At 42.2% G+C, this 21,140-nt stretch overlaps 1 protein-coding gene across 3 annotated transcripts in view; it reads left to right on the top strand.

Moving 5' to 3' along the window:
* The first annotated feature begins 261 nt into the window (after positions 1-261).
* The window catches only part of Prex2 (phosphatidylinositol-3,4,5-trisphosphate dependent Rac exchange factor 2), a 301,586-nt gene continuing 280,707 nt past the window's right edge, over positions 262-21,140 (top strand). For 2 of the 3 annotated variants that reach the window (XM_076924369.1, XM_076924368.1), the window contains exon 1: positions 262-807. In XM_076924369.1, coding sequence (XP_076780484.1) covers positions 691-807 — 117 coding nt within the window. In that variant the 5' untranslated portion in view covers positions 262-690. The remainder of the gene's footprint in view (positions 808-21,140) is intronic. The other variant, XM_076924370.1, reaches the window with a different exon arrangement.

Genomic DNA, 21,140 nt, shown 5'->3' with positions numbered 1-21,140 from the left:
TTTTGTACTAGACGAAAACTCAAAATCAATGTGTTCCTTGTCAAATGCGGGAGGGTCAATGCTGTGGTTGTTTTTGTTCCCAAGCAGTTATGTAACTGCGGGGACTTGTTTCTTTGCTTTCAGACTTGGTGCAAAACACATTAAAGCTAAACAATGGGCGGGATTCCCAAGAGCAGCCCTCACAAGTGTCCTTCTAGGTTTGAGAACCTCGGATTAGTTCCATCCTCTGTGTGTGTGTGTGTGTGTGTGTGTGTGTGTGTGTGTGTGTGTGTGTGTGTATTTAGTTAGCTGGCACGATACACTTCCCCAGGGTTGTGTTTCCTTTTTCCTGAGATTTGGCTAAGGGTAAAGGGTCGGAGTCACATGGATTGAAAGCATTTGATTGATGTCCAAGTCACCGCTGTGGCTGGAGCCGCCTCCCCTCGGGCTGGGGCCGCGTGAGGCCGGAGCAGCGGGTCAGGCCGAGCTCCCGCTCTCCCGGGACTGTCCTGCTCTAAGTCCCGCGCGTCCCCCGCGCGCGCCGCAGCCTGAGCACCGTCCTCTGCCCACGCCCCGGTGTCGGGCCAGCATGTGAAGCTAGCTGCGCGTTCCGGCTGGGACTCCGTAGAGGCGGCAACTTTGCGGGCGGCAGTGGCGGCAGCAGGCGCGGGGCAGCACACTTGCCCCCAGCCCCGCGTCCCGCTGGCCACCATGAGCGACGAGAGCTCCAGGGACGCGGATAAGCAGCTTCGCCTGCGCGTGTGCGTGCTCAGCGAGCTGCAGAAGACCGAGCGCGACTACGTGGGCACGCTGGAGTTCCTGGTGTCGGTGAGTGGCCGGTCCCCGCGCAGGGCACCAAGTCCGGAGCACTGTGTGCGCCAGCACCGGGCATCCGAAAGGGTGACGCGGGGACCGCGGGGACCGCGGGGACCCGGGGGACCGGCTTGTGGCTAAACCAACGCAGACTGGCCAGGGCCTTGAAGAACTCGCGTGGGAGAAGTTAACCTGCGGCCATTCTGCCTGTCCCATCTGCGCTTAATTTTCTTCATCCATCTCCCAGGGCAAATTTCATTGTGTCATTTTCCTTATCCCCTTTCTCTCGGCTCATATTTTGTTTAAAGGCTTTGATTTTGTGTCTCATTTTGCTACCTTCAGGTACATGCAGTGTTTAAAAAGTCCTTGAATGTGGTGTAGGCAAGAGTCGGTTATTAGATCAACAGCAGTGAAGTCCCTTTAGGTATAACCATTGAAACGTTGGATTCTGAGGGTGGGGGCGGAGGAGAAAGAGCAGCGGGGTCACTATCCCTGGCAGCTGTTACATATTAAAGCCACATGTGTGCGCCTCCCTCCCAGCTCCACAGTCTTCTTTCTCCTGATTTAAATCTGCCCTCCACTTGGGTCCTGGTCGCCTGTGCACGCCCAACACTTGAGAGCGGTGTCATAAAACTTGCCTCCTGTCCAGCAACTTCAGGATTTCATAGTCTAGGCAGGAGCTGTTTCCAGATCCCAGTTTGACTCACTGGAATTCTGCCCCAAAAGCATTTCATCAGTTTCAGAGCAGGAGAGGAGAAACTGGGAAAACGAACTCCTGAGACATCACCTAAAGATGGAATTTTCCTCGCTGCGAAAAATACAAAGAATTTACAGTCGGTTCCTGTCCATCCTGATACATGTGAGAGCATCCTTCCGGGAAGGCGTTAAATCCCACCCAGATCCTCCACCTCTGTCCTATACTGCCCCAACCCCTGGTGCGATGGGAAATGTTTCAAAACACCGAACTTCCTCCTGAGTTTCCTTCAGTCTGTAAAGTTTATGATATCGGGACCCTGTAGAAATTCACTTGGCTCTGGCAGGAAGAACAACGTTTCAGGAGATGCATTACATACAAGTTGGCTTCTCAAGTTGTTTACCCAAGCCCGGGGCTCACGTTCTTTGAGAAGGTCACCAGTTGGGAGAATACCCTGGTAACCAGTGTTAAGATTATTGTACATGGTCTGGTCATGTAGCAGTTACTGACAAAAGAACATGTTTTTAAGGAGATAAAACTTGTAATGGCTTCAAATTTGACTTTCATGAAAGTTGGCTGGGAGTTAAGTCTTTGGATTTGAAGGGTCTGAGTCATTCTTAGAGAGCCTTTCTGAAAGTAGATGAAAACTGGGACTGCCAAGGCTAAGTTGCAGAAACAGGCCGCCATCTCAAAACCCAACTTGTTGATCTTTATTTAAGATGTTAATGTTATCCTGGCACATGTCCTCAATCTCAGCAGAGACAGGCAGATCTCTGAGTTCGAGGCCAACCTGGTATACCAAGCGAGTTCCAGGACAGACAGGGCTACACAGAGAAAACCTATCTTCAAACAAACACACAAACAACACCCCCCAAAACCTAAATACAAATAAAATGTTTGTTTTCTCTTTTATCTGAACACCAGATTCTTAGATTTAGAATCTCATTATTACTGCAATAGTGAAGCAAGAGAAAATAGATGTATAAACCCAATTGCATTGTCTTTTTAGAAATAGTATTTTGCTCATTATTTAGAAATGATGAGCTCTGCTTCTGCCCATTATGTACATATGCAAATATACTTACTGGCCTCAATGTCTTTCTTTCCCTCTTTCTCACTTCCTCCCCCTCCCTTCCCCCTCCATCCCTCTCTCTCTCCTCTCTCCTTCCCTCCCTCCCTCCCTCCCTCCCTCCCTCTCTCCCTCCCTCCCTTTTTTTTTTTTTTTTTTTTTTTTTTTTTTTTTTTTTTTTTTTTTTTTGAGAAACAGCCTCTTTCTGTGGCCCAGAGCTGGCCTCACATAAACCATGCAGCTCAGACTAGCCTCAGACTTGCTGGTACTAGAGGTATGAACTCCATGCCTAGTACCCTGGATGTGATTTTAAAAATCAACTCTGGCTTCTACTCAAAGCCTAAAATCTATTCATAGTGCACTCTTCAGTTTTCTCTTCAGGGAACTGTTTGCAGCAGCATTGTGTCTCCTTTGAGTTTTGCTTGGTCAGCTGTAGTTGATGTGCTCAATTTAATTTTCAGATTACACTATGCTCATTTGTGCCAAAAGCTTAAAAATATTCCTATTGTTTGGGCTGAAAATTTCCCTTTTAGGAACCCATTCTAAAGGAAAGATAAGAAATGGAGTCAACCAATAAAAGGTTCAAAAATTGGTCATAGTTTTGAATAAATTGACTGATAAACTCATTGCCAAGGCAGAAAAATAAAACCCAAACTGACAGTTTCTTCCTAGGTCATATTTGCAGATTTACACAGAGCTCTTCGGTTTACATCTCTGCCTTAGCTTTAAGCTGACATAGTTGAAGGGTGACTCCTATCTTTATTGTGAAGAGGAGGAAGAGGTAGAAAAACACATTTAGCTTTAACAACAACAACAAAAAGTGTGTTTACACATTCCGACAAGTTAGCAAACAAAACGGTATTTCCTTAAAGAAAAGTCACAGCAGCAGATCTTACCAGATCTTACTGGGTCTTTCTATCCCCAGTTGGACCCTTTGGCCTTATGAGGGGAGAGCACTTTTCCACATCCTCCCAGAGACTCCAGTTTCCATCACTGCCTTTTTTCTGTATAATAACATAGTACCATTTTGCATGCATTTCTCTTTAGTAACTATTCAGGAACACATGGTTTGCTTTCAGGTGTGTGTCATTTAGAGTGGCGGGCCCTTGTATGAGTGAGCTATGCTTTTTCAGGCTATGTAAACCTTGGTCGTCTTTGAGAGCAGGTTTTGCTGGGTAGCTCAGGTGGGTCCTGAGCTATTCATCCTAAGGATGGTTATCCTCTCATCCTTCCTGGGGTTACCTGAGTGTGCCACCATACCTTTGTATTTGGGAGGGGCTTTTCTTCTATACTTGGTAGTGTCCTGTTGGGCTTCAAGGCTCCATTATCTCTTTCCCCTTGGGTATTTCCTGCTTTATACCCATTCTACTAGTGGCTGAAGTAGTTGGTACATTCATGTGTTCCCTTGGGTTTTATTCTAGCAGACTGATCATAAGCTCCCAGCAGACCAGGCTATTACTTGGTTGTCCCCACCTCCCACCCCCGATTTTGGACAGTTCTTCTAATGTTCTATGTGATAAATCTATGTTTACTGAATGAATGAATAGCTATATGAACTGATGAGTCCTTTATCTCTCTGTCTCTCCATTCTGTTTTATAAATGACCATTCTTCATCCTTAAACTTGAGTTTGCTTTGTTCTGCACTATCACTTCCTATAATGTGATCTGAATTTTCGGTTTGATCATTGCTAAGTTACATTATTTACACAAATGCTTTGTAGATAAGATGGTAGACAGTGCCCTAATCTGTATGCATTTTTTCTTCTTACTTTTGCTTGGGAAATGAGATTTTGTGCCTCATTAGAAATACTAGAAAAACATTTCTAGATAATTGACTTCATAAAAATAATAACCAGTAGTTATATCCTAGTCTAGGCAATAATTGGTGGCTTACTTTCTTTTTTCAGTTCATGCCACAGTATAGGATCGTAGACTATTTGAGTGGACAGTGAAGGGAGACATATGGCCTTTGGAAGTGTGTATCCTGTGCATACACCTGTATATATGTGTATATATGTATGTGTGTGTATACATATACATATACATATACATATACATATACATATACATATACATATACATATATCCTTGTGGCTCAAAAGGACTTCTACTTGGTTTAATGCTTGGCCTCTACCAACTTAGGTTTTGAAAGTGATATCAGATGGAACCAGAGCACAAAAGCCCAGCAGGCAGGTACATGAAAGAGAACACGTCTTGTGTTTCTATACCTTTACTAGATTTTTCCTTCCAGCACTTTGAACAAGGCTCTCACTTTTATTTTTCGCTGGTCCTGTAACATTGTATAGCTGTTTTTCGGTGAGCTTGTGGAATTTTGATAGGGTGACCACGTAATTTATGGTATAAATCAGGATGCTTGGAAGGGCCAAAAAGGGTGTCATTTCTAATCGCAGTGCGAAGCAGATGTGCGCTGGGATTGTTCCTGGCGTGTTGTCAGGCACAACCATACCAGATTATGGGCTTATCGGGCAAAGACTTTTGAGCATTGAATCTTATGGGAATAGATGACTTTGATATTTGTTGTCTGTTCAGGCTTTGAAACCCTAAAATCCTGTCTGTGTTACTTCAATCATAAAATTCTTAGGTTTCTTTTCCCTCTCCAGTATATATTTTAAGAATAATAGCATTTCTCAAGGGTGCCATACAGAGGACACAAAGTGTATTAGATTTGTTCATAATCTGACTCATGTGAAGGCTGTGGTAAGTGGTTTGTTTTACTTCTGCTGATGTTATAAACAGCCAGGCAGATAGGTCCTCATCAGATTTAAATGTTTTCTTCTCTTATTCTCTTCTCCATTTTTTTCTATTTTTCTAGGTCTTCCAGCATGGTGTACTTTTTTAAAAAGTTACATTTATCTATTTGTTTTTGTATGGATGTGTGTACCCATTGCTGATACTCTTGCAGGGGTCAGAGGACAGCTTGAGGGAGTTGGTTGTGTCTTTCTGTGATAGGGGTTTTGGGCACCCAATTCTGCCTTTTCAAGGCATCAGGCTTGGTTGCCAGAGCCTTCACCTGCTGAACCATCTCACCAGTGGACTTATTCATGGTATTCTGTGTGGCCACTCAGGTACCTTGAAGGTGGTGAGAAGATTTTATATTTCATGTAGTAGCCGTCATAACATTACAAAATTCATCATTTCCATGGTGCCTTACAGCTCTCAGTAAGCATTTACATATTTTTTTTGTACTTGATTTGGTCTCTTGGCTTCTTGCAGTGGTGTTCTCTGGAGCTCTGGAGGTCTCGAAAGCAGTGAAGGGAGCTAAATTTTATGGCTTCAGGCTCACTCCCCTGGCTGCTCCTGGTGTCCATATTTATATCTTTGTAAAAGCAGTTAGAGAATCCAGTTTTATCTAGACGATCCACTCTCAAAGACAGGGGACAGTTCCTTTACTTCCTCTGTGAGCTTTGCCAGTTGCATGCACTCGTGAAAGAGCAAGCAAAAGTAAAGCAGATTGAGAAAGCACCTGAAAACAATCTTTTCTTGTCCTGACGGGCTCTTCCAAATACTTATTGATTAGACACATTGTTCTTAACCCTTGTGTTATGAACTGAATTATCTTCTTCCCCCAAAGTCATCATATGCTGAAGTCTTAACCCTGTGTTACAAAATCGTGCTGAACTTACAGACAGCATCTTTGAAAGATGGAAATAAGTTTAAATGACTCTGTTAGGTAAGCCCTGATCAGTGTGATTGGGGTTCTCAGATTTGAGCACACACGGAGATACCAGCGATGCATGCAAGTGCACAGGGGCCAGTCCAAGAGAGGACACAGAGAGAAGGTGGCTGTTTGCAAACCAAGGAAAGGTTCTTTCCTAGAAGGTTTTATGTGAGGCAATATGTTTTGATGTAAACTATCAGTCTGGTGTTTTGTTTGAGCAGCCTGCCTGGCCCTGTGGAGCTTGGACACTGAAGAAATGAAGAAGGAACACATTCCTAGTGAAGGGAGGCAGTGGGGGGCAGATGGGTTTCTCTACCCTCTATTACTCTGATCACTGAAACCAAGAACCTCTTTCTGTTTATTGAGTATAGCATAGGGGGAAGGGTTAGCTTGTCTTAGTGGGAGGTCTCTGGAGGCCAAAAGTCTCAGGCTATGAACTGTCAGGGAGGAGGAAGCCATAGTTATTGATCTTGCACATATTTATCAATTCATAAGCACTCATACTGAGACACTTGAGAAAAGTTTTGCCATTTCTCTTAAGGTTGGACATATGGGCGATGGCTTTTCCAGTTTTCCATGGGCCAGTTGGTCTTTGAGTCCTTGGCGTGGCCTTCCCATGTCAAAATACACATTCACTCTGAGCTGCCTCTGCTTCTTACAAAAGTCTGAGAAGACAATTAGGTACTGGAGATATAAACAGAAGTTAAGCATACTTTATTGGAGTAAAAAGAAAAATGCATAGATAATTACAATTGTCTGTTGTAGCTGAAATATTAGAGCCATATGCAAAGGGTCCACCGAGGGACACACTCAGTGTGGGAGTAAGGGCAGTTACAAGCAGTGCCAGAGCTGGCCCCTGAAGGATGAGGAACACTTTGCTAGCTTAGGGGGAAATTGTCTCCCAAGAGTAGCATGTGTGTTGCGGCATCGGTGTGGACAAACTTGGCATTGGCAATGCTGACACCTTCCTTGTACTAGAGGGAAATAAATTCTTTCATGTTTTTTGGTATTGGTGGAGATGAAATAAGTTGGTTGAATTTGAGGAAAGTTCCACTCATAAGGAACCCTACTTTAACTCCAGGCATTAGGGATCAAGTGTGAAGGGACGGAGGTCATGTTAATAATCTGCAATTCAGGGAACACCAGGGCATGGAGAGGGGACAGCATTTAGATTTGGTTCCTTCTCCCCTTTTACCACTTTGCCCAACTTGTTAGTCTCAAAAACATGGCAGCAGGTTGCTCCTTATTTCTTTTAATGTGGCACAAGTTAGACATTTAGCTGAGCTGGTACTGTTTGCTGAGGGAAAATGCTGGTCAGTAATCACAGAGGTGACATAAAACATAAGCGTAGCCTTGCTTGTGCCAGACAGAGATTTGGGTACCCGCTAAGGTAGGGCTGCTCATGGGGTCTGTACTCATGCCCTGTTTTGCTCCTACACTTTGAGATGGTTCTCCCTGGCTGAGACTCCTTGCTCACCCCTGGAATCTTGGAGGGATTTTCCTAACAGTGTGTGTGGGAAGCATGGTGTCAGTAGCCAGCATGTGATAAACCAAGAGAGACTATGTTTTATGTAGAGTATTCTCATTTAACCTGCTGGTTTCATCTACATACCTTAGGGTAATGATGCCATTGGTATACAGATAGTATCTATTGAATTCAGATTTGTTTCCTAGAGAAAATGTTCAGAGTTTAGAAACAACTGGTTACATATTAGCCGTTTTTGTCATTGTATAATGTACAATGTCTGATATAAGATGGAAGGAATGGAGAAGATTTAAAACAAGCAAATAAGCAACAGTAACAACAAAAACTCACAAACAAAGACACACACACACACACACACACACACACACACACACACAGACACACACACACCATTCAACAACTGTGGGACAATTCTGGGGTAAAACCTTTGGTTTTGTGGAGTGTGCTGGAGAACTCGGGATAGTGCAAAGTCTGTAGGTGCGCTGACTAGATGGTAGAGCCATTAGCTGAAAAATAAAATGCAAGGAACAGACAAGCAGTGGGAGGAGGAAGAGTAATCTGGTTTTGGATGTTTTGCTGATTTACAAATTCCCCTATGATTTTTGAGAACAGGATGGTGAAACCTAAGACATTTTGAACAGAAGTATAGACCCAGAAGTTAGTCTTGGATGAGAAGCATACAAGTTTTGGATGAGACTGCACACGGAGACTAGTTGGAAGAGAAAACCAACAAGTGAAGAAGGGTAAGATGCTAGAAAGTCACTGTTCAAAGGAAGGTTAGGGTACATGGATGACTTTGACTGGCCATGGAAGATTGAAACAAAGAACCCAGTGGTGGGTGGGTGGAAGACACACACACACACACACACACACGCACACACACACACACACACACACACAGAGGTGGGGGAGGGGAGCGAATGAGGATAAAGACAGGGATAGGCAAGGAGAAGTATGTCCCAATGTCAAGGAAGAATCTTGTTACCAGAAGAAAAGTCTGAAAAGAAGGAACAAGTTGAGACATGAGGCATAATGGTATGCAGGGAAACTTTTTGAGCTGTTTGGTGGTAAATATGAAGACAGAAATCCTTAGTAACTGTGTTAGTTACTTTTTTTTTTTTTAAAGTTGCAATAATCTCTGTTAGTACACAACTTAAGGGATAGAGGCTTTGTTTTGGCTTTCAGTCTGAGGGAACACAGCCCATCTTGGTTGGGAAGAGCCCATTGGCTTGAGCATGAGGCTGCTGGTTGTATTTCATTGGCTGTCAGAAAGCAGAGGACAGGAAGTGGGATGATAAAACCGTCAAGGCATGTCCCTCACCCTGCCCATCCCTCAAGGCACTACCTCCCAACCCCCCAGCCCATCTCCAAGTACTTGCTTTCTCCTGTGGGGCCTCAACTCTTAAAGGTTCCACAGCCTTCTAAATAAGTACTACTAGTCGAGGAACAAGTGTTCACATTCATGAGCCTGTGAGGATGTTTGCATTTGAATCATTGCAGTAGTAACATGGAAATTATTTTGTCCAGAGATGTTTAAGGAAGTGTGTTGCAGTAAATCTCCAACCCAAATAAGCCCGGGGAAAGAAAACACAACTCGGTTGATATGAATACAAGCTGTGCGCCTAGATTGAGCAGCTCTACCACTACAGTACCATCTTCCCTGTCTGTAAGATCCCTTATAGCTTGTGATTTCTCCAGGTCACTTGCTTCTGCTCCACTTTCCTTCCACCTCTGTCATCCTCTCTTCTCTCCTCTCTTCCTTTTCTCCCAAACTTTCAGCTCCACCTTTCCTTCTCCTGCCCAAATCACCGGCTCTAGCCTTTATTTTACAAATTAAGATGGGGAGAAGGTTCCTAAGAAGTCACCTGAGTGTGTGACTCATTCCTCCTTTACAGCCCCTCCTACTTTCCTTGCTTCTCAAACGGGGCAATTCACATGTGTAGTCCTACACACATTCAGGTGAGCCATGGTGAGGGCCTTTGGAGCACTGGATAACATTCAGAAGCCATCCTGCCGCAGAACACACCCAGTTTAAAGTACTATTGCCAGTGTTCACAATGATTAGGCTGTCTCTTGTATGTAACCACTTCCTGTCTGCAGCTGGAACGGAGCAGCCTGAGACGCACCATTGGCCTGGCCTTCATACTGTTGTCCTGATTGCATGTCCAGAGCAAGACTAAGGAGTGACCTGAATTTAAATCCTGGTATAGAAATGTACAAACTATGTCTTGAAAAGGCCAGGGGACTTCCAGGAGGCTAGAGGGTGGCTTGTTCTAGGAAACAATGGATGCTGGTGAGGTCAAGGGAGGAAGGGAGTTAGCAAGGGGACTCGGGGAGTTGAAGGTTTCTAACTGTAGTCTCCCTTTCCCTATGAAGTTAAACACTAGGTTTCTATCTGGCATTCTGTTTGGTTGTTTGCTCTTACTGAGAGTGAAGTACCCTGGAGAGAAAAAGTAAAGATTTAGAACATGCACATTCAGGAGTAGGAACCAGCAAACTAAAGTTGGACATCTGCACCTTCATGTATGGCTGTCACTGTAGACTGATCGCTTCAAATATGACCTTAAAATATGAAGCCCATGCATTTAGAAGTCAAACTTAAGAGCTAAGCCCTTTGAGTTGTCTTGGAAGTTTTGGAAGTGATGATAATCGTTTGTTTTAACTGTAGTATAGGTTGTATAGAACTTCCATTTTGCATCTACTAGGTTTTTGTAGCTACTTTACAAAGTGAAACATCTGTGTTGTTAAGATGGCACAAGTTCGAGACCTGAGTTAGAATCTTCAGAACCCATGTGAAAATCAGATAATGCAAGTGATTGCAAGCCCAGAGCTCTTATGGGGAAATGGGAGTATGAGACAGGAGAACCCCTAAAAACAGCTAGCCTTGCTTATGCAGTGAAAACAGCAAAGAGAACCTTTTTCCAACAAGGCAGAAGGAAAAGACCAACACTTGTGGTTGTCCTTTGACTTCTACACATAATTCCTGGCACATAGTTACCCATCTTCACACATAAGAACATGTGTACACAGTAGGTGCTGATCTGAATGGTAATGGAATCCTAGGCTCACATGTTTAAATGTCTGGTGCCTAGTTGGTGTTTGGGAAGGATTAGAGGGTGTGGCTTTGGTACTTACCTGGTGGGTGGTGGGAGTGGGGGAGGTGATGTTTTTAGGTTTCAAAACCCATACAGTTCTTAGCTCTGTCTCTCTCTGCTTCATGCTTGTGAATTGAATGCAAACTCTCAGCTCCTGCTCCAGCATGTCATGCCTGCTGCCTTCCTGCTGCTGCCATGCTCCCTGGCATGCTGATCTTGGACTCTAATCCTGTGGACCCATAAGCCCCAATGCATGCTTCCATAAATTGCTTTAGTTATGGTGTCTTATCATGCCAATAGAAAGTATCACATAGGGAACACACACACACACACACACACACACACACACAAACACAAATGGGTTATCTGACAATTGTCATGATTAAATTGTCTCTCATACTTTTATCAATGTATCATGGAGGGCTCTTTTACCATATATTAGTATTGATAGCAAATAAAATCTTATGTCTGTATTTTTACACATTAGTTTGACTTAATCTGCATAAATTCTTCTATGTTATTATTATGTATTAAATTTTGATAGTAGAAGAAATTTTATTATTTTCCAAGAGGTTTACCAATTCAAAATTTTTTACATTATTAGAGTTATATTTGCTATATGAACATTAATATCTTTGATTTATAAAATTACCATGATAATACCAGGAATATATTTCTAGCAATGTTTTACTGCTTAACACTGCTGGCAATTTACATTCCCCATGGCATTGTGCTTAATAGTGAATTCTGAGACATATTATATGAATATCTTTTCTTTCCTTTCACTCATGCGAACAATTTCTACCTAGAAATTCAATAAGGGTAGTGTTAAGAAAACTGATCATTTAAATGGAATTCTTGCTTTGAGACATGTGTTCTTTTGGGTATGTTTGCTGTCTTCCTGCCTTACCATGTAGCTCAACATGATGCACAAATAGGGCCCATTTTGCTGGAGACAGTTTATGCCAAGGACATTGTGTTTTCTTACTAATACAAAATACATACTTTCCATGAAAAGGCAAGCCCTTCATTTGAAAAGGTTAAATCATCCAATTCTGACGATAGGATTCCAGTGGGTTAAATTTAGAATGCTGATATGAGACATTCTCTGGGTTTATAGCAAAAGTTTAGCGACATGGAATGCTGGTGCCATGCATTTTTACACTTTAATAATGTTATCTCCTTTAGTCTAGGATGGACTAAGATCCAGCTTAGCTGCCACTGTGGCCATTTGAAATATCTCTGGAAGTTGACTTCTTGCCAGAACCAGAGACTTTGTAGATGGCGACACATTTTCAGAGGTTGTGCAAGAAATGAGGCTGTTTCCTTTAAGGCCGTGTAATGCTTCACGCTGGCCTTCTGTCCATGTTCCCTTGGAGTTTCAGCTTTTTCTTATTTGTGACTGTTGCCCCAGAGAAGGAGTTCTTGGGATTCCAGAAATGGCACCTTGTTTTGTACCGCTGTCTTTCTGTTAATCATGACAAGGGTGAGGTCTAGGGAAAGACACTATCTTACCATATTCATTCACCCATGTGCTGGTTCTTGCCAGTATTCTAAGATTATCGTACTTATTCACCATACCTCAGAGGTCAATTCTAAGTGTAGGGAGGACTTTTATTTCGTGTATGGCTTTAATGTATGTTTTATATCTTATGTAGAAACCTATTTTTATATTTTTACACAGTTTATTTTGACTATACAGACATGATTCCATTTCCATATCCTTGCACCTCTTACAAAAAACAAAAACCCCACAAAATCCTGGAAATGCCTTCTGACTGCCTAAACACTCATTCTTCTTTTCTTTAGTGATGACCTCTTTTACCTCTATGCAAGACTTAAAAATCTGAAGGCCATATCTCATTTTGCAGATTTTCTTGTAGATACAAGAAGGGAATTTTTTTTTCTTTTAGGTTGTGGCAGGGTATTGTGAACAGAAGTGACAATAGTTTCTAAATATATAGTGAGGGTGGGAAATTTTATTTTTTTCCTTTTCTTTCTAATTTCTTCCTGGCTGGTATGAGGATGTGGTGGCAGGCATTGAGGCAGCCACTTTGGACCATGAAATGTAAGACACATGTTGGGAATGGCAGAGGAAGAGAATAGAAGTTGACCATTTCAGGGCCAGCTCACTGGTGTCAGATGAAATGAATCAGTATTTCTGCAACTGCTGTGAAATCATCACATTTGGATTCTGAGTTTTTCTTGAGTGATTCAGACCATCTGTGAATTGATCCAACTTAATGTATTTTCTAATTCTTGTTTAACTTAATTTTTAAAACTTCTTCTCTCATACACTACATCCTGATTGAATCCCCCTCCCGCCTCTCCTCCCAGTCTCACTTCCCTCCATTTCCTTTTAGAAAAGAGCAGGCCTTTCAGAGATACCAACCAAACATGCCATTTTTGAATGTTTATCATCATTATATTTTTAGTTTATTTTTTAAATAGAATCATCTTCTTTAGTTCAGTCCTGGTTTTTATGGATTATACCCAAACTGAGTGTTTACATGTTTTTCTACAGATATACTTTAGGGATTTATCTTAAGAAAAAGAATAGTGCTTAAATTATAAAGTCTGTATACACTTATTTTTTTCTCGGACTACAAGGATGTTGTGTTTATTGTATATATTTGTAAGGATTTTTATTCAGCTGCTTTGACCTAGACCAAATACCATCAGGTTGAACAGTGCAAAGGTGCTGGTAAGTGGAAAAGCCATATGTTGTCATTATGAATGGTCTGCATCCTTTGGGGTCTGGTGAATATTTTGACACTTTGCCTATAGTGAGTGTGAGATGCTCAGCTGCACCAAGTTCCTCAGAGATCTTGGTTCTCTCTGTCTTACTGCTCTGCTGGCTCCCAAGGTCTAGTGAAGCCACAGTGTACGAAATGAACCAAACATCCCTGTTCACATGGTTTCTTCAGGTGGCTCCAATGTACAGAAAAGATGGGGAAAGCCGAACACTGGGTTTTGGTATCATTTATGTGGTTGAAGTTGTCTTGCTTGTCAAGATCCCTTTCACATCCTGGCCCTCAGGGGGTGGAAGACAGGAGACAAAGTGGAGGGCACAAGCTCCCTCTAAGTATGTGACCCAGAAATCACACATGTCATTTTGACTGTTGTTCTTGTGTCCAGTAAAATGGCCAAAGTAGCTATGAGGGAAACAGGAAAATCTGTTGAGTAATCGGATAGCCTTGTGCCCTGCTAGAATCTTGGAAAGTTTGCACTAAAGAAGGAGACAGAGAATAAATACAGAGGGGAGCATTTGGTGCCCAGCAACAGTTTAGTTTCAGACCCTTAGAAAATGATTAATTTTTAAGCTTGGCTTTCTATACTCTAAGAATTTACTGTGAAAGTATAATTATTTTTCTCCTTTCTTTTGACCCATGCAGACATTTATTTATTACCTATTTCTCATATAAGGGCTTTCATCGGTTTGCTTTATGTGATGGCTACTCTTGTTTCAACTTGATACGCTTGTGAAGAGGGACTTGGGCTGAAAAACTGGTCTGTGGGTATGTTCTATACTTAATAGAGAAAGACCTAGCCCATTGTTGGGTAGTATATCCCCTGACAGGCTAGACTGTACTGTACTACAAAGTGAGCTTAGCCATGTTAGAGGGAGTGGACCAATTAGTGACACTCCTCCATGGTTTCTGCTTCAGGTTCCTGCCTTGGGTTCCTTCTGTGTTGGCCTGCAACTTGTAAGCTAAGTAAATTCTTTTCCCTCTAACTTACTTTGGTCATGGCATTTATCATAGCAACACAAACCAAATGAAAAACCTCCATGGGAAAACCTTGGGACATTTGGAGATTTTTTTTTTTTTTTAATTCTTAGAATGTTCTGCCATCTCCAGAGAATATGACCCAGGATAGTCATCATCAGGTATTATATGTTTGTTGTGTGGCCTGTATTGCAACTCACAACATGCATAAATATTAGTAAATAGTAGATGAATATCTGTGTAGGTGATACGAAGAGGAATAATTAAATTTTCACAGTAATTTCTTAGAGTGTAGAAATATAAGAATTAAAAACCAGAGAATTTTTAGGGGGTCAAAAGAGATTCTTTCTGTGGCTCTGTCTCCCAGAGTGTTTTGCCCATGATTTCGAGGTGGGTTGGTTTTTTTTTTTTTTTTTATGGAAAGGTTCGATTAATCTGGACTGGGGGGGGGGCGGAGAAGGCAGATGTCAGGATGAGGGGCAGAACTTGTTGACTTGGGAAGTGCAGAGATGACTGAAGAGGGAAGGATTGAAGGTAGTTCATGTCAGGCAAACCCTCAGGAGCAAGCAGCTGCTGGTTGGCCTGAGACTATCAGGGCCAGGCAACCACCCAGTCATGACCCTGGAGTCAGTATGCGCTGGCCTCATGGAAATAAGAAAGCACAGTGAACCTTCTAAAAATAGATGATCTTGGTTCTCCTGTTGAATATCTGTTAATACACATCATTAAGATTGCTGGTTTCTGTTTAATTATTCTTGGGTCATATCTAATATGTTTAGATATTCTAAGTGCCTACAAGAGTAAATCATGCAGAGAAAAGGATTAGACATGTGTGTGTTTGTGTGTGTGTGTTGATATTTTATGTAAGGCAAGAAGGCACACATTGATTTTTTTCTGTCAATCTCTACACACATACACACACTTACATATGAAAGTAATTTTTCTTTTACTAGTTAACTGTAGCAAGCAGTATCCTGGAGGAAGATACTACTTTAACCTCTTCAGTCTTCAGTATGATTATGAGGCAGATGTGAGATAAACTCCAGTTATACTCCAGCTATACAGTTAATAGGACAGTCTAGGAAAAGCCTGCTACCTCTGAACTTCAAGGATGTATGTGGTGAATTCCTTAATTCTCTTTTCTTTTCCTTTCTTTTCTTTTTATTTTTCTTTTTTTCTTTTTCTCTTCTTTTCTTTTGGTAGCTTGACTCAATATAAGGGGCAGATCCATAGTTTTTGAAGGTGCAAACTATAAATATGCTTTCTTACTCTGCTATAGATTTATACCATAAAGGAGCAGGTTTTTTTGAGACAGGGTCTCACTATGTAGCCTTGGCTGGCTTTGAACTCACTGTGTAGACCACTTGAACCCATGAAGCTCTGCCTGTCTCTACCTCTATTTCTCCTGGGTGCCGAGGCATGTCCATCACCACCTCTGGCCAGGACCCTCTTTGGTGGACAGCTTTGCTCATCAGTTCCACACCTTAGCAACTCTGTGCCTTGTAGGAGCTGAAGCCAGTGTTCAGATTCCCTTGGTGTGAACTCAGTAGCACATGCCTGGTTGGCTGACAAGTTTCTACGAGGAAGGGAAGTGTCCAGAAAAGTGAGTATCTCAGCCTTGAATGAGTGGGGTGAGGGTGGAGGCTTGTCTTGAACATGCTGCAGAACCTGAAGGCTGTCTTATGAACATTACCCAGGATCCTCCGGGAACAGTCCCAAACCAGTATGTTCAATGCTTTCATTCCAACTATTTAACACTTTTCCCTGATAGGAAAGAGGAAGGAGAGTTTTACAAGTTCTTCCCTGATTTTTAGGTTGCTGTCTGCTGATGGCCTTATGGAAGTCACTCTCTTGGGATGATAGGCATCTGTATGCGGTCCTCTGGGTCCTACAAACTGTCACTAGGAGCAGCTGCCAGAGGTGAGCTGAGGGAAAAGGCCACTTAAGTAGTGTGGAAAACATTCCCTTTAAGCTCTGAATCCTGGGTAGTTGTTTCCTGTTGAATTTTTCAGAGGCTGGGAGCTTGGGTGATTGGATCAGAAATATACTTCTGCAGTTAGTTCTGTAAATGATGTCTCATAAGCGGCCTTTTGTAGAGTTTTGTGCTTTAGTTCACACAGAAGGATGGGAATAAGCTTATTAGTATCATCATTACCAACTTAAGAATGGGTATAGGTGAGTGATTGTACTGAGTTTTTAGAAGTACCACTGAGGGGAAGGGGTTTTATCGTCTGTGCTTTTTTGATAAGGTTTTGTGCTTTCCTCTTTTGTTTTTTTTCCCCCTGAGGAGACCTTTCTATGGCTCATACATCATACAAGTTAAAAGGAAGTGCAAACACAATTAGCCCAGAGAGTTGCATCCTTTCCAGCCCCCTCTCTTTTGTGCTATTTGTGACTTGTCTGCCTGATTGTTTCCAAGTAAGAAAAAAACTTGGGTTTCTTATTCATACTTTAATCAAGGAAACCCATTTTGACTGTGGTGTGAACCTGACAAATGGGAGCTAAACTCAACATGACTGCCAGTGTACCAGACTCATCACAACAGGCCAGCCCGTAGATACCCGCGACTCTAAAGGCGATGCTTGCCTAATGAAACATTGGAGTATCAGAAATCAGATATCCAGCATCCCTTTAGGTCTTTAAGAGAATGTCTAAGCCCGTGTGGAGCTTTGACTTGGAGGTTTTGTGATTTTCTGCTGTGTTCCTTAGTGCTCATCTGGGTCATTTGCTCTGTCACTTGGTGTCACTCCTGCCAGAGTTGGATGACTGGACTCCTGAGTACTAAAGGCTCATTAGCTGTCCGAGCAGAGTGCACCGTGTGTGATCACTGAGAAGACAGGCTGGGCTAAGGGTTTAGGTCTCAGATTCTAAGATCATATCTGTTCCTGCCTGGGAGTCATGAAAGGAACAGGGGTTAGTGGTTAACCCAGCTTGAGGTCTGTGGTCTAGAACTACTCAGACAGAGCAACAGATTTCTAGGATCTCTGCCACCTTTTAGACTTAGGGCACGCACTTCCTATTGCTCAGCCTGTCTTGGCTTGTTCTGGTTTGCTACCCCTTCCCCCACACCCTTTTCCTCCAAAGAGAAGAGCCTGGGTAGACAGTTTTCTGGAGTGCCTGGGTAACTTGGAGTTGGACTTTAGGTTTGTGAAAAGTCCAAGGGACTGCCTACCTCCTGATGATAAGGCTCAGATCTAATAACTATAACTCATACAGAGATGCAGTGTGATTGTGTTGTAGTTGCTTTTATAGGAGATTAAAGTAATTATTTGAAGTACCTGTTTTATAGTTGTTCTTCCTAGGTCATTTTTTTTCACCCAGGAAGGCTTATTAATTTTTATTATTATTGAGTAATTTAGAAGAATATTTACTACCCGCAAGACTTCCCTTAATGAATTAAATCTGGTCCCATTTGGAGATGAAGCCATTAAGTAAGGCTTGGGAACCTGTCAGGTTGCTTGAAGGCTGCTCATTCTTTGGGTCAGCAGCTCTGTTTGGCTCCCACTGTGTACATTTGCGAAGGTCCTTTCTCCAGCTCATGTGTATATGCAGCTGTTTGTAAGAGGAACAAGACCAAGTAAGAGGAAGAGAGCAGGAGTCTCTTGCCTGTCCTATGAGCCCAATTCTAGCCTTACCCTGTTATTAAAATTTTTGTTACTTAATTTGTTCAAATTCCAGCACCTCGAATAGTTCCTTCCTTGATTGACAATACTGTTGTTAGAATTTATTTAGTAATTCTGGAATATATATATATATATATATATATATATATATATATATATATATATATATATCAAATATCAAAACGGGCTGCCTTGTTAATTAACCTGATGTGTGCATCTGAAAAGCACTTGTTGCCACTGAACTTAATGGCTGCTTCCTGCAGGCTCTACATTTCATGAAAAGCAGTCTACAACCCATAATGCAGTTTAGTCATCACATTTCCACCCCACATCCCATACAAAAATGAATAGAAAACCTCAAGCCTCCAAACCTCAAATGAAAGCTTTTCCAATTCATAGAAAGAAATTCTGTCATGAGCATCAGCCTTTCAACAACATGGGATGCATTATCCCAGCAAAAACAACAATACCCTTAATCTATTTTCATAACGCTATGTCTCTGATGGAACCAATTTGCACATAAAGGCTGACATTTTGCTCTGCAGTTCTCAGCCCCACCAACCTCCTACAGAGATGAGGCTGGCTAGTTTGAGAAAATCTACCAACTATTCTTAGAGTTTGAGTTCTCACAGTAACATCAACAAATCATGCTGTAACAGGGTTCTAAGGAGATATCAAAATTTCTCAAAGTGACTATCAGACTCACCAAACAGTGTGCACTAAAGAAATGGGAGTTTCCCCAGGCATCTTATGCTGGGAGAAGGAAAAAGGCCCCAGCCAGAGGGGGAGCTTGTCTCTGGGGAAAGATTTCATAGTTTCTACCAACTCTCAGACCACATTAAGCCCAGACAGTGATGGGTCAGTGGTGGTTACAGAGTCCAGCCTATGTTTTTTCTGTAGATTATACTTTGGTGTAATAAAAAAGAAAATCAAAGAAATCAACCCCCCCCACAAGACCAAACAAATGCCAGCCACTACCCCTTTTTTACAGCTCTCTCCAGATTCTAGAGCCAAATTTGAGTGACTATGGCCCAGGAAAACAGATTTAGGACACTTCAAATTCTGTGTTTCACCATAGACGCAGGTTATAAATATAAAACTATAATAAAGTTTTATAGTTTTGCGAAATGAAGAAAGTTAAAGGCAATTTTAAAATGCATTGGTGAGTTTATTAGGGGAAGTTTAAATCGAGATGGTGAAGCTCTTTTGCAGGTATCAGATGCTATATGACTCATTCTTAGCTTCGAGTTGGTGGAAGGGAGTAGTCTGTTAAATAGATTTCAATTTTTAAAAAATAATTTTTTAAAGATTATGTAATGACATCATCTCTCTTCCCTTTCCTCCTGCCAAACCTTCCCAGGTACCTCTTCCTGCTCTCCTTCACTTTCACTATTATTATTCACTATTTATTATTCCATGAATAAGTGTATTTTATTTATTAGTTACAGGTTGTTAGTTCTGACACACAGTGGACAGAGAATGACTGTTCATGGGCTGTAGCTAGCCAGAGACTAGGTAATTAGCCTCAGGACCTGCAACATTCCAACCTCCACATACCACTGTAGTTCTGATCAGCCAATCATTCTCTTTAGACACAGCTTCTTTCCAGGAATTCTCCTGCTACTAGGAATCCTTAGAAAGATTGTCTCCTGAAGGTCTTGCTTGTTTAGTACACTGATTCAAATAGTCTGCTTAAAGCTGGTATAGGACAGCGATGAGGAGCAATAGAGAGAGGATCAGGAGCACCTTAGTGACCCTGGAACTAGAGTGTAGATGACAAAGAATGCTATACGTAGCAGTTGACAGTGGGAAGGTAGGGAAGGTGTTTGAGGAAGGGAGCCACAGAGCTGATAAGGATGAGACTTTTAGGGAGGAGGCTTTCAGTCCTGCCATTAGCATAGCTCTGTTGGGCCCAGCTGGCACTGGAGAGAGCTAGCCACTGAAGTCTAACAGGTTAGACCAACTGACTGACCCTCTGAGGAACAGGAGATGTGTGGGCCTTAAGGGATGTGTTCAGTGAGAATTGATGGAATGGGGAAAACGGGAATTTCCATTTTAATCTATTAAAATCTTGTTCCTCTACTTCTAGCCTCTTCTCTACAGTGAGAATGCCCCTTTTTAAACACACGCACCACACATACACAAACACACAAATGGGAAGATCCAATATTTTCAGAATATCTCCAGGTAATTTTAATTTGTAGATGGTGGTTTGAAATACAGAAGAAAAGTGGTAGAGAATTTACATCTATTTCAATAAAGAATTGAGGCAAATCAGGGTCTCCAGTGCCTTCAAAGTGATTTTACTTGCACGCCTACTTTCTTGAAAAGTTACAGAGATTCGTGATGGCAGAGAGTAAGATGAAGTTGAGAACTGGGACGTGTTTATGGAATGCTTTAAAAATTAACCAATAGAAGCCAAGCAAGGGTGGTGCACATCTTTAATCCCAGCACTCAGAGACAGAGGCAGGCAAAACTCTGAGTTTGAGGACAGCCTGGTCTACAGAGCAAGTTCCAGGACAGCCAGGGCTACACAGAAAAACCCTGTCTTGAAACAAAACCAACCAACCAACCAACCAACCAACCAACCAACCAACCAACCAACTAACAGACAAAAGACACACAATAGCTAGAAAGAGGGGTGAAGGGCCAGAAATGGAGCAGTACAGCTCCAAGCCAGAGCAGACAGGCTTTCCCTGCAGATCAGTGCATTGATGGACTTTGTGATTCTCTTTTTCCAACTTCAGCACAATTCTCCACATACATAAGCCTATGGAAGAGGCTTTTCCTCTCTCTCTCTCTCTCTCTCTCTCTCTCTCTCTCTCTCTCTCTCTCTCTCTCTCTCTCTCTCTCTCTGTGTGTGTGTGTGTGTTTGTGTGGCTGTGTGTGCCTTTACATGTGTAGGTAGAATCCAGAGGTCCATTTTGGCTGTTCTTCTCTGTTGCTCTCGGCCTTATGTTTTAAGATAGGGGC

This window comes from Arvicanthis niloticus, chromosome 25 (assembly GCF_011762505.2).
Source record: "Arvicanthis niloticus isolate mArvNil1 chromosome 25, mArvNil1.pat.X, whole genome shotgun sequence".
In the NCBI taxonomy this organism is placed as follows: Eukaryota; Metazoa; Chordata; class Mammalia; order Rodentia; family Muridae; genus Arvicanthis; species Arvicanthis niloticus.
The sequence above is the reverse complement of the archived record's forward strand: the minus strand, read 5'-3'. Positions and strand labels throughout refer to the sequence as shown.